The following is a 14,073-nucleotide window of genomic DNA, read 5'->3' as shown; positions in this document are numbered from 1 at the left end:
TAGGAAAATATATCACTCTGAGTTTCAGCTAGTTTTAACAGTGTGTGTGTGTGTGCATGAGTATGAGTCCAGTCGGGCTCCTATTTTTTCTTCAATAAAGTTATTTAGTATAAATGGGGATGTGTGTGTGATTTGATTATTACATTGTTCTCACTTTTCTTTGTCTAAACTTATTTCAATGGGTCCAGTATTACACTAGTCCAGTTACCTGCAGACTTTTTCTTTGTCGTGCAAGTCTTTTTGCACACATTTATGTACATTTGGATGTATATCACTGCTTGAGGTTCTGGAGTTCAGGGTCTGTTAATATTATTAGATTCGATTTTGCACCCCTGAATTCAATAGCAAACCCATTTTTCCTATCCCTCACCATTTCTAGTTTAACAACCGTCTATTTACATGATGCTCCCTGGGCAGAAGTGCATGGATTAACCCTTCGTTTGCACATAGCCGTACTAGGCAAAATGGCTAAGGCCGCAGACATCGCCATACGGAACTGCGCAGTAACGTCAGGTGGAAAAACAAAATTTATGCTTACCTGATAAATGTATTTCTCTTGTGGTGTATCCAGTCCACGGATTCATCCATTACTTGTGGGATATTCTCCTTCCCAACAGGAAGCTGCAAGAGGACACCCACAGCAGAGCTGTCTATATAGCTCCTCCCCTAACTGCCACTCCCAGTCATTCGACCGAAGACAAGCAAGAGAAAGGAGAAACTATAGGGTGCAGTGGTGACTGTAGTTTAAAAATCAAAAACACCTGCCTTAAAATGACAGGGCGGGCCGTGGACTGGATACACCACAAGAGAAATAAATTTATCAGGTAAGCATAAATTTTGTTTTCTCTTGTAAGGTGTATCCAGTCCACGGATTCATCCATTACTTGTGGGATACCAATACCAAAGCTATAGGACACGGATGAAGGGAGGGACAAGGCAGGCGCTTAAACGGAAGGCACCACTGCCTGTAAGACCGTTCTCCCAAAAATAGCCTCCGAAGAAGCAAAAGTATCAAATTTGTAGAATTTAGAAAAAGTATGAAGCGAAGACCAAGTCGCCGCCTTACAAATCTGTTCAGCAGAAGCCTCATTCTTAAAAGCCCATGTGGAAGCTACCGCTCTAGTGGAATGAGCTGTAATTCTTTCAGGAGGCTGCTGGCCAGCAGTCTCATAAGCTAAGCGGATTATGCTTCTTAGCCAAGAAGAAAGAGAAGTTGCCGAAGCCTTTTGGCCTCTCCTCTGTCCAGAGTAGACCACAAACAAAGCAGATGTTTGACGAAAATCCTTCGTAGCTTGTAAATAAAATTTTAAAGCACGAACCACATCAAGATTGTGTAATAGACATTCCTTCTTTGAAGAAGGATTAGGACATAGTGAAGGAACAACAATCTCCTGATTGATATTTTTATTAGATACCACCTTAGGAAGAAAACCAGGTTTGGTACGTAACACTACCTTATTTGCATGGAAAATGAGATAAGGGGAATCACATTGTAAAGCAGAAAACTCTTCGAGCCGAGGAGATAGCTATTAAAAACAGAACTTTCCAAGATAAAAGTTTAATATCTATGGAATGCAAAGGTTCAAACAGAACCCCTTGCAGAACCTTAAGAACTAAATTTAAACTCCATGACGGAGCAACAGGTTTAAACACAGGCTTGATTCTAACTAAAGCCTGACAAAACACCTGAACATCTGGAGTATCAGCCAGACACTTGTGCAAAACAATAGACAGAGCAGAAATCTGTCCCTTTAAGGAACTAGCTGACAATTCCTTCTCCAATCCTTCTTGGAGAAAAGATAATATCCTAGGAATCCTGACCTTACTCTATGAGTAACCTTTGGATTCACACCAATGAAGATATCTACACTATATCTTATGATAGATTTTCCTGGTGATGACATGTCCACCAGATCTGCATACCAAGTCCTGCGTGGCCACGCAGGTGCTATCAAAATCACTGAAGCTCTCCCCTGCTTGATCTTGGCAATCAGACGAGGGAGCAGAGGAAACGGTGGAAACACATAAGCCAGGTTGAAGGACCAAGGCGCTGCTAGAGCATCTATCAGCGCTGCCTTGGGATCCCTGGACCTGGATCCGTAACAAGGAAGCTTGGCGTTCTGACGAGACGCCATGAGATCCAGTTCTGGTTTGCCCCAAAGTTGAATCAACTGTGCAAATACCTCCGGATGGAGTTCCCACTCCCCCGGATGAAAAATCTGCCGACTTAGAAAATCTGCCTCCCAGTTCTCTACTCCTGGGATATGGATAGCTGATAGACGGCAAGAGTGAACCTCTGCCCATAGAATTATTCTTGAAACCTCCAACATTGCTAGGGAAATCCTTGTTCCCCCTTGATGGTTGATGTAGGCTACAGTCGTGATATTGTCCGACTGAAATCTGATGAACCTGACCGCAGCAAGCTGAGGCCAAGCCTGAAGAGCATAGAATATCGCTCTTAGTTCCAGAATGATTATCGGAAGGAGTGCCTCCTCCTGAGTCCACGAGCCCTGAGCCTTCAGGGAGTTCCAGACTGCACCCCAGCCCAGAAGGCTGGCATCTGTCGTTACTATTGTCCAATCTGGCCTGCGGAAGGTCATACCCTTGGACAGATGGACCCGAGACAGCCACCAGAGAAGAGAATCCCTGGTCTCTTGATCCAGATTTAGTAGAGGGGACAAATCTGTGTAATCCCCATTCCACTGACTGAGCATGCAAAGTTGCAGCGGTCTGAGATGTAGGCAGGCAAACGGCACTATGTCCATTGCCGCTACCATTAAGCCGATTACTTCCATACACTGAGCCACTGAAGGGCGAGAAGTAGAATAAAGAACACGGCAGGAATTTAGAAGTTTTGACAACCTGGCCTCTGTCAGGTAAATCTTAATTTCTACAGAATCTATCAGAGTTCCTAGGATGGAAACTCTTGTGAGAGGGGATAGAGAACTCTTTTCTTCGATCACCTTCCACCCATGAGACCTCAGGAATGCCAGAACAATGTCCGTATGGGACCTGGCGATTTGAAAATTCGACGCCTGTATCAGAATGTCGTCTAGATAAGGGGCTACTGCTATACCCCGCGGCCTTAGGACCGCTAGGAGTGACCCTAGAACCTTAGTAAAGATTCTTGGTGCCGTAGCTAACCCAAAGGGAAGAGCCACAAACTGGTAATGCCAGTCTAGGAAGGCGAACCTGAGAAACCGATGATGATCTCTGTGTATCGGAATGTGAAGATAAGCATCCTGTAAGTCCACGGTAGTCATATATTGACCCTCCTGGATCATAGGTAGGATGGTTCGAATAGTCTCCATCTTGAAGGATGGGACCCTGAGAAATTTGTTTAAGATCTTGAGATCTAAGATTGGTCTGAAGGTTCCCTCTTTCTTGGGAACTACAAACAGATTTGAATAGAAGCCTTGCCCCTGTTCCTCCTTTGGAACTGGGTGGATCACTCCCATAACTAGGAGGTCTTGAACACAATGTAAGAATGCCTCTCTCTTTATCTGGTTTGCAGATAATTGTGAGAGATGAAATCTCCCTTTTGGGGAAGAAGCTTTGAAGTCCAGAAGATATCCCTGGGACACAATTTCCAACGCCCAGGGATCCTGGACATCTCTTGCCCAAGCCTGGGCGAAGAGAGAAAGTCTGCCCCCTACTAAATCCGTTTCCGGGTCGGGGGCTGATCCTTCATGCTGTCTTGGAGGCAGCAGCAGGTTTTTTTTTAGCCTGCTTTCCCTTGTTCCAAGCCTGGTCAAGTCTCCAAACCGGCTTGGACTGGGCAAAATTTCCCTCTTGTTTTGTATTAGAGGAAGTTGAAGCTGCGCCACTCTTGAAGTTTCGAAAGGAACGAAAATTAGTCTGTTTGGTCCTTAATTTGTTGGACCTATCCTGAGGAAGGGCGTGACCTTTTCCTCCAGTAATATCAGAAATGATCTCCTTCAGTCCAGGCCCGAATAGGGTCTGCCCCTTGAAGGGAATGTTGAGAAGCTTAGACTTTGAAGTAACGTCAGCTGACCAGGATTTAAGCCATAGCGCCCTACGCGCCTGAATAGCAAAACCTGAGCTTTTAGCTGTTAGCTTGGTTAAATGAACAACGGCGTCAGAAACAAATGAATTGGCTAGCTTAAGAGCTTTAAGCTTGTCAAGGATATCATCCAACAGGGTTTCTACCTGTAGAGCCTCTTCTAGAGACTCAAACCAGAAGGCCGCAGCAGCAGTGACTGGGGCAATGCATGCAAGAGGCTGGAGAATAAAACCTTGTTGAATAAAAATTTTCTTAAGGTAACCCTCTAATTTTTTGTCCATTGGATCTAGAAAAGCACAACTGTCCTCGACAGGGATAGTTGTACGCTTCGCTAGGGTAGAGACTGCTCCCTCCACCTTAGGGACCGTCTGCCACAAGTCCCGTGTAGCGGCATCTATAGGAAACATCTTTTTAAAAACAGGAGGGGGAGAGAACGGTATCCCATTCCTTAGTAATAATTTCTGAAAACCTCTTAGGGATTGAAAAAACATCAGTGTAAACAGGCACTGCATAGTATTTATCCAACTTACACAATTTCTCTGGGACTACAATGGCGTCACAGTCATCCAGAGTTGCTAAAACCTCCCTGAGCAACACGCGGAGGTGTTCAAGCTTAAATTTAAATGTAGACATATCAGAATCAGGTTGAAGTGTCTTCCCTGAATCAGAAAAATCACCCACAGATAGAAGCTCTCCTGCTTCGGCTTCTGCACATTGTGAGGGTATATCAAGACATAGCTACTAAAGCGTCAGAGAGCTCTGTATTTGTTCTAGCCCCAGAGCTGTCTCGCTTTCCTTGTAACCCTGGCAGTTTGGACAATACCTCTGTAAGGGTATGATTCATAACTGCTGCCATGTCTTGTAAGGTATACGCAATGGGCACGCTAGATGTACTTGGCGTCCCTTGAGCGGGAGTTATAGGTTCTGACACATGGGGCGAGTTAGTCGGCATAACTTCCCCCTTGTCAATTTCCTCTGGTGATAAATCTTTTAAAGCCAGAATATGGTCTTTATAATTTATAGTAAGATCAGTGCATTTGGTACACATTCTAAGAGGGGGTTCCACAATGGCTTCTAAACATAATGAACAAGGAGTTTCCTCTATGTCAGACATGTTTAACAGACTAGTAATGAGACCAGCAAGCTTTGAAAACACTTTAATTAATGTGAAAAAGCAGAATATAAAAAACGGTACTGTGCCTTTAAGGGAAAAAAACAATCACAAACTGCAAAACAGTGAAAAAAAGCAGTAAACTCTACAAAATTTTTACAGTGTGTATAATAGACTAAAATAGCATTGAACCCACTTGCAAATGGATGATTAACCCCTCAGGCTCAAAAACGAATCAGAAAAACGATAAAACCGTTATAAACAGTCACAAACAAACTGCCACAGCTCTACTGTGGCTCCTACCTGCCCTTAAAACGACTTTTGTAGGAACAAAAATCCTTTACAGAGGTCCTATATGTCAGGGGACTCCTTCAGGGAAGCTGGATGTCTCAGACTGCAAAAACTACTGCGCAATTAGAGCGCGAAAATAGGCCCCTCCCACCATGCATCTCAAAGTGAAAGGGCCATAAAAAAACTACTCCTAGGAGAAATCTAATCAGCCATGTGGAAAACTAGGCCCCAAATAAAGATTTATCACCTTCAGTAAAAAACGTTTTTTATATATCATGCAAACGTTTTACATACTAAGTAATAAGAGCAATTAACATGAATATTACCCTTTACTGCAAGCATGATCCCAGTCGTTTGTTAAATCACTGTAATCAGGCTTAGCTTAAATATATCAAGCACTGTCAGCATTTTCTAGCCCTTATCTCTCTAGAAAAAATATACCGAACATACCTCAGAGCAGTTAATTCTGCAGGCCATTCCCCCAGCTGAAGTTTTCCCATACTCTTCAGTTATGTGTGAGAACAGCTGTGGACCTTAGTTAAAACCCGCTAAGATCATCAAAAACCTCAGGCAGAACTCTTCTTCTAATTTCTGCCTGAGGCAAAAACAGTACAACGCCGGTACCGTTTAAAAATAACAAACTTTTGATTGAAGTATAAACTACACTAAGTCATCACATATCTCTTGATACTTCCTTTCTTGTCGAGAGCTGCAAGAGAATGACTGGGAGTGGCAGTTAGGGGAGGAGCTATACAGACAGCTCTGCTGTGGGTGTCCTCTTGCAGCTTCCTGTTGGGAAGGAGAATATCCCACAAGTAATGGATGAATCCGTGGACTGGATACACCTTACAAGAGAAAAGGCCCCCTCCAGGAGGAGTATTAGCGGTGCAATTGGAAGCTGCACGTGTAGGATCAGATGAATGTAGGGGACCTCACGGGACGAAGAGTCCTCAGAGGCGGAAGGCTCAGGGGCATCTAACATCTCAACATTGGTTGATGAAAATACCCTGTTGCGTGATATGGAACATAATTGAGAGGGCTGGATTACCCGGGCCTCCTCAGAATATAGTAAGTTCTGAAAGTGGAGCTACACCCAATTGACCCTATTGAATATTGCAATATCACAGGTCAAGGATATCCTTAAAGGGACAGTCTACACCCGAATTTTTATTGTTTTAAAAGATAGATAATCCCTTTATTACCCATTTCCCAGTTTTGCATAACCAACACAGTTATTATAATATACTTTTAACCTCTGTGATTATCCTGTATCTAAGCCTCTGCAAACTGCCCCTTTTTTCAGTTCTTTTGACAGACTTGCAGTCTAGCCAATCAGTGCCTGCTCCCAGATTACTTCACGTGCACGAGCACAGTGTTATCTATATGAAATATGTGAACTAACACCCTCTAGTGGTGAAAAACTGTTAAAATGCAATCTGAAAGAGGTGGGCTTCAAGGTCTAAGAAATTAGCATATGAACCTCCTAGGTTAAGCTTTCAACTAAGAATACCAACAGAACAAAGCAAAATTGGTGATAAAAGTAAATTGGAAAATTGTTTAAAATTACATGCTCTATCTGAATCATGAAAGTTTATTTTGGCCTAGACTGTCCCTTTAATATCAATAATATATATAGTGAGCAAACTTATGAGAATAGGACAGGCTATGGAAAATAAATTAAAAAAAAAAAAAAGATGAAAACACGACTTTGTAAGGCTTGTCAAATATAGATAAACTTCCTCAAGTGACTAGCAGTTTTCAAGTCAATCTTCATTGGCAATGCGTCTGTAACCAGGCAGACGGTATAGAAAAAAACAATCAAATAAAAGCTTCCGTTATCCCAGTTTATGGCCAGTTAATACACCCATTTACAGTTCAAAGTTCATATGCACGTAGTCTGCATCCAGGCAAACAGTGTAAAACATAGATGTATATAAATGTAAATATGCGAATTCTCACCCCTCTGTAACTGCTCCACTCGTGTAGTCGTGCGGTGTCTTCAAGCGGGACCAGCCAATTATGAGGATTTCTTACCGCTGCTTCAGCGTAACCTTCCAGCTGGTGCACTCAACTTCTTCCGACCGCACGCCAATTCACTGGGCCACGAGGAGCGAGGGGGCAGTGACGTCATCCATAGCAAGACAAGCTGTTCCGGGATCCGGCCTCAACGTAAGCCAATGGGACAAAGGGTGTGTCTGAAGCCAACAGGTCCGTGTAAAGCACTAGCCCTATATCTCACGGCTCACCATATCAGTGCAGGAAATGTACTGTCCTTCTGGCATAATAGGTATCAAATACAAGAGGTGCGGACAGTCCATTTAAAATCGAAAAAAAATTTATTAATAGAAATTTAAAATACAAGGAAAAACACTAGCTCAGGTAGGCGAAGTAGGCTCACACCTAAACTGGACCTTTGGTAGATGATGGAACCAGGAGGTCTTTGGAAAATCAACTAGTAAATATTCCACAGTTTGTGGGTCCAAATGGCCCTCATGTACCCCATCATCTAACAAATCCATTAATTCACCTCTGAACACACTTGTAGGATCTCTAGAGAGTTTGACATAATCATGTTCGTTATTCAATTGTCTATAGGCCTCAGAGATATACATTTGCCTGTCCATCACTACAACGGAACCGCCCTTATCAGCTGGGCGTATTACTAGCGTGGTATTTTGTTCCAGTGATACCAATGCCTCTCTCTGAGACCTAATGAGATTAAAGTGTCCTTAAAGTCAAGTTCAACCATCTCTGAACTTTTTAATTATACCCATTGTTTGATTTGGATATATTGTTTAGAATTTAAACATATTTGCTTTACCTGATAATAATTCCTAACTCATGTTATGTACTAAAATCTGTTCATTATTGGATTATTGTATGAAGTGTTAGTACTCTAAGTGTTAATTAGGCAAGTAGGCGTACTTGTTTTTAATTTGTTGACCAATCAAATTTTAAATTGTCCTTTAAAAGAAGGGGGAGTAGACCCAGCACCTATGGCTATGACTACGGCAACAGCCGAAACGCGTAAGCCAGGTTAGGTGTGAGCCTACTTCGCCTACCTGAGCTAGTGTTTTTCCTTGTATTTTAAAATTTCTATTAATAAAATTTTTTTCGATTTTAAATGGACTGTCCGCACCTCTTGTATTTGACTCCTCACAATATACACAGGTATCGAATTCTGTCATAGAGGGCTCATCATCTAAAACATCAGAATCCTCCATAACTAGGTAACTTTATATAAAACAACCGGCACCTATACCCCCAATGGCTGGGGCATTCACCACTTCCTATGACTCAGACAGTGTAGAGAAAGCTCACTCCTCTCTGTAGTCACTCGGTCAGGAATAGGAAATGGAAACCGTGACCACTCCCGGTCACACGGTGCGCAATGCAGGACCGCCCCTGCTAAAGGAAAAGCTCGCCAAGCTTAATAAAACTGTGCAGCTCTCAAAGTAAAGAAGCAACCTGTCCGTTCCATATCAGCGTACAAGCCCAAAACATCTCACACATATAAGCAGCATAAATCACATAAACTAATATGATTAACACCCGACTGTTCAACAATCTCCCTCAAGAAATATTAACCCTTGATTCCATAAAGATAAAGAAGTCCCACTGTGACCCTGTCTTCTAAAAAAATGAAACGATCTAATCGGAATCTATGCCGTGGAACAGAAACACGGTCCTTCAAGTGTGACAGACTGTAGCATCGCTTCTGACATGGACTTGAGTGAAGAAAAGCAGGCAGCGAAACTCGTCAACACTGATTGCTTAGGAGCTGTTAATATGAGTCTGGATGGTTTCACAGAAAGGCTCTCCCTGCATCTCCAGACTCTAACTTTCATCAATGCTCTCACTGAGAGGCTGACAAGACTACTTAAAACTCCAGTCCCATATCAAAGGGTAAATAACCTTCCTAAGGAAGTACTCCGAAATCTTCTGACACTTCTCTGCCAACCTCCTGTGACGAAAGGAAAGAATGACTGGGGGAGGTATTTAAGCCTTTGGCTGGGGTGTCTTTGTCTCATCCTGGTGGCCAGGTTCAATATTTCCCACAAGTAAGGAATGCAGCTGTGAACTCTCCCCGTATTAAGAAAGAAAAACATTTTTTTACAATCATGATTTAGAGAGAGCATACAATTTTAAACAACTTTCCAATTTACTTCTATTATCAAATTTGTTTAGCTCTCTTGGTATCCTTTGTTGGAAAAAATACCTAGGTATGTTAACAAGCTGCTGATTGGTGGCTGCACAAATGCCTCATGTTATTGGTTTACCCATGTGCATTGATGTTTCTTCAACAAAGGATACCAAAGAAAATGAAGCAAATTAGATAATAGAAGTAAATACCAAAGTTGTTTAAAATTGTATTCTCTATTTGATTCATGAAAGAAAAAATGTGGGTTTCATGTCCCTTTAAATGCCCCTCTTCATCTTATTCACAACATACATAAGGCTCCATTTATGAAGTTGTGAATGATGCAGCTTTGGAGCCCCAGCTGTGCAGGTTCACAAGAGCGAGCATGCAATGCTAGTTAAGTAGCAGCGGTCTTGAACTATCGTAAATGCGGAGAGCAGATGCTGGCCACGTGCCACAATGATGGGTGGATAGGTTTGCTGGTGGGAACTTTGGCCGTCTGGAGTCTGATAAATGAGCCCCATAGTGCTTTTGTCCTCTGAAGCTAGAAAAACCAATACATCCAATACATACAACATATATCTTTCTGAATATTTGCTTAAAGGGACAGGAAACACCCAAATATTATTTTGTTATTCAGATAGAACATACAATTTTAATCAACTTTCCAATTTACTTCTATTATCAAATATGCTTTATTTGCAAGTTATCCTTTGCTGAATGAGCAGCATTACACTACTGGCAGCTAGCTGAACACATCTAATTAGCCAATCACAAAAGACTAATGTGTGCAGTCACCAATCAGCAGCTAGCACCCACTATTGTAGGATATGTGCATATTCTGTTTCAACATGGGATACCAAGAGAAGGAAGCACAATTGAAAATAGAAGTGACTATAAAAGTGTCTTAAAATAACATGCTCTATATGAATCATGCAAGTTTAATTTTGACTTTCCTATCCCTTTAAATGTAATGTGCTCGTTTCAAATTTGTCTAGACAGAAATATATATATATATGTGTAGCCTTTTACATAAAAAGCCGATTACCCACGATCTATACTGCATATTTTACCTGTCTACCCAACACCGTGACATTATGCCACCTACATACAAAAATACTGTACCTGCTGTCATTCTCTGAAATGAAGAGTGCATTATGAAATCCCAGTTTGTTGTATCTCCTGTAAAATAAACTCTCCTGGAAAACAACAACATAATTGTAAAGAAGAGGGCAAATTGGATCAACTTTATAAATGAGAAATCACAAAGATTTACATAAGAAAATGAGACAATATGAAGGAAGAAGTAAAGCAAAAAAAAAAGCTATGTACATAAATGTGCAAGATACATTTTATCCGAATACAGGTTATGCGAAAATGTCAAATAGTAAGCAAAAGAAAAATGGTAAAAGCAGACGAGGGCTATAGTTAAAATTTCCAAACTTTATTATACTTTTGTTTATTAGTCCAAGGTGGGAGTCAAAATTAAACTACAAAAACACTAATTAAGTCCTTCAGTTTGTCACGCACTGACTACAGTAGCCTAGGATTTACTACTTGAACAAATAAAGGGGACTTTTAGTAATGAAGTATAAAATACTTTATGCTGAAAGTTCCTTTATTTGTCTGAAGTGTTCACTGCACTGAGCGCCTCAAACAGCCCACAGCACAACGCTATTTTGCTGTGAGGTGACGTTTCCACCTCTTAACGAATAGCCGTGCGGTCCAGCTGGCACCAAGCCCAATAGTACGCACGTCTATTGGCTAAGAGGTGGAAACGTCACCTCTCAGCAAAATAGCGTTCTGCTGTGGGCTGCCTGAGGCGCTCAGTGCAGTGAACACTTCAAACAAATAAAGGAACTTTCAGCATGAAGTATAAATCCAATGGTAAATCCTAGTGTTTAACAAACGCTAGGATTTATCATCAATTTAACCACTTGCGCCAAATGGACTTAGGTACTATGTTACACAGTACTTTGCCCAGTATACTGTGTTGATGTAATACCTACATCCAATTATCTTTACCATAGGAAGACAGATCACTGTCTGTATCTGCTGCGGTGGTGCCGTGGGTGATGTGGGAGGGAAGCAGGAGGCAGGTGGGAGGCTCATCACCAGAAGGGGAAATGAAGGAGAGGGTTCCCTACGCTACAGAAAATAAATTATTAGGAGAGAGGGAGGGATGGGTCCCTACACTGCAGCAAATGGGCTTATGAGAGGGGGAGCCTACACACGATCGCTTGGAGGGGGACCCCCACATTACATATATATATATATTTAAACTGGCAGACAGTTACCAGTACCTAAGACAGTGGTGACTATGGGGGGTTAGAGAGCTATTTGGGAAGGATCAGGGAGATGGGAGGGTAAGGGGGATCCATACGCTGCAGAGAATAAAAAATTAATTTTAAAGAAAAAGCCCTAAAACTTCATATTGGCAGACTGTCTACCAGTGCCTAAGATGGTGGTAAGCAGTGGTGGTGGAGGGAAGTGATTTTTGGGAGGGATCAGGGAGGTTGCCAGCAAACTAATTAACCTCTTCACTGCCAGGAATTTCATAAGTGTGGTGCATATATATATAGTTTTGATAGGTAAATAAAAAAGGCTTTATTTCTGTTTAAATGGAGTGATAGCAAAAATGCTTAAAATTCTCTGTAATTTTGGACAAGTTTTCTCTGAAATTCCCAGTAGCGAAGGGGTTAATGGCCTTCACAAACACCGCCCCCCCCCCTCCAATCTATTATGAATGCTTCAGCTAGACTCATCCAATTCAAAATATTAACCCTAACCTATAAAGCACAGTATACTATATTTCCTCACTCCGACCCACCCTCTTCCATCAACCTATGATCTACATCTCTCCGCTACTATTACTTCCTCTTCCCTCATCCGAAACTTCTCATGCGCTACTCTTGTCCTCTGAGTCTCTCTACACTGCTCTTTAAAAACCCACCTATTTAGATAAGCTCCCCATCTCTGTTAGCCAAAATACATCTGCAACTGCAATGCAAGTAACAAGCTACCCCAAACCTTATGTCTCTGCATCCTCCACCTATAGACGGTAAGCTCTTCCGAGCTAGGACCTCCTCCTCCTGTTCTAACTTGTCTTGTTTAGTCTATTATGTATTTGTATCTTAGCACAAATATTTGTCATTGTATATCTCTACCTTTGCACCCAGTGCTACAGTATTCTGTGGCGCTATACAAATAAAATAACTTCTTCTATGGTCCAGATAGAGCATGCAATTTTAAAGAGACTTTCTAATTTGCTTCTATTATCAAATGTACTTTCTTCATTTGGTATCCTTTGTTGAGAAGCATACCTAAGTAAGCTCAGAAAAACACAATTTATGCTTACCAGATAAATTCCTTTCCTTCCTGGTAGGGAGAGTCCACAACTTAATTCCCAACACCTGGCCATCAGGAGGAGGCAAAGACACCCCCAGCCAAAGGCTTAAATATCCCTCCCACTTCCCCTATCCCCCAGTCATTCTGCCGATGGAACAACGAAAAGTAGGAGAAACATCAGGGTATAAAGGTGCAAGAAGAAATAATATAAAAAGGGAGCCGCCCATCAAAAAATAAATAAATTACGGGTTGGGGTCGTGGACCTGCCAGGAAGGAAAGGAATTTATCTGGTAAACATAAATTATGTTTTCCTTCCATAGGGAGAGTCCACAACTTCATTCCTTACTGTTGGGAAAGCTATACCCAAGCTCCAGAGGACACTGAATGAATAACGGGAGGCAACAAAAAAAAGAGGTGGACCCTATTCTGAGGGCACCAAAGCCTGCAAAACTTTTCTCCGAAAAGCTGCTTCAGCCGAAGCAAATACATCAAACTTGTAAAATATAGAAAAAGTGTGTAAGGAGGACCAGGTAGCCACCTTACAAATCTGATCCATAGAGGCTTTGTTCTTAAAAGCCCAGGAGGAAGCCACTGCTGTAGTGGAATGAGCCGTTATCTTCTCAGGAGGCTGTCGCCCCGCTGTCTCATAAGCTAAGCGGATGACACGCCTCAACCGGAAAGATAGGGAAGTTGTAGTAGCCTTCTGCCCAATACGCTTCCCCCTATAGATGACGAATAAAGAGGAAGATTGTCTTAATTCCTTAGTAGCCTGAAGATAGAACTTCAAGGCACGATCCACATCCAGATTGTGAAGCAAGCGTTCCTTCGCTGAAGGATTAGGACACAAGGAAGGAACAACAATTTCTTGATTAATGTTACGGTCTAACACCACCTTAGGGAGGAACCCTAATTTAGTACGTAAAACCACCTTATCAGCATGGAAAACAAGATAAGGGGAGTCACATTGTAAAGCAGAAATCTCAGAAACTCTGCGAGCAGAGGCAATAGCCAGCAAAAAAAGAACCTTCCAAGTTAACAATTTAATGTCAAAAGTATGCATAGGCTCAAACGAAGCCTGCTGCAAAACACTAAGAACAAGATTGAGGCTCTAAGGCAGAGCCCCAGATCTCAACACAGGTCTGATCCTAGTCAGAGCCT

At 42.0% G+C, this 14,073-nt stretch overlaps 1 protein-coding gene across 1 annotated transcript in view; it reads right to left on the bottom strand.

Moving 5' to 3' along the window:
• GPAT2 (glycerol-3-phosphate acyltransferase 2, mitochondrial) overlaps positions 1-14,073 on the bottom strand; it is a 744,505-nt gene that overhangs the window by 618,143 nt on the left and 112,289 nt on the right. The window contains exon 3 of the mRNA XM_053719460.1: positions 10,693-10,766. Within this exon, the coding sequence (XP_053575435.1) occupies positions 10,693-10,766 (74 nt within the window). The remainder of the gene's footprint in view (positions 1-10,692; positions 10,767-14,073) is intronic.

The sequence above is a fragment of the Bombina bombina genome, chromosome 6, assembly GCF_027579735.1.
Source record: "Bombina bombina isolate aBomBom1 chromosome 6, aBomBom1.pri, whole genome shotgun sequence".
In the NCBI taxonomy this organism is placed as follows: domain Eukaryota; kingdom Metazoa; phylum Chordata; class Amphibia; order Anura; family Bombinatoridae; genus Bombina; species Bombina bombina.
This window is presented reverse-complemented; position numbering and strand designations above follow the sequence as displayed.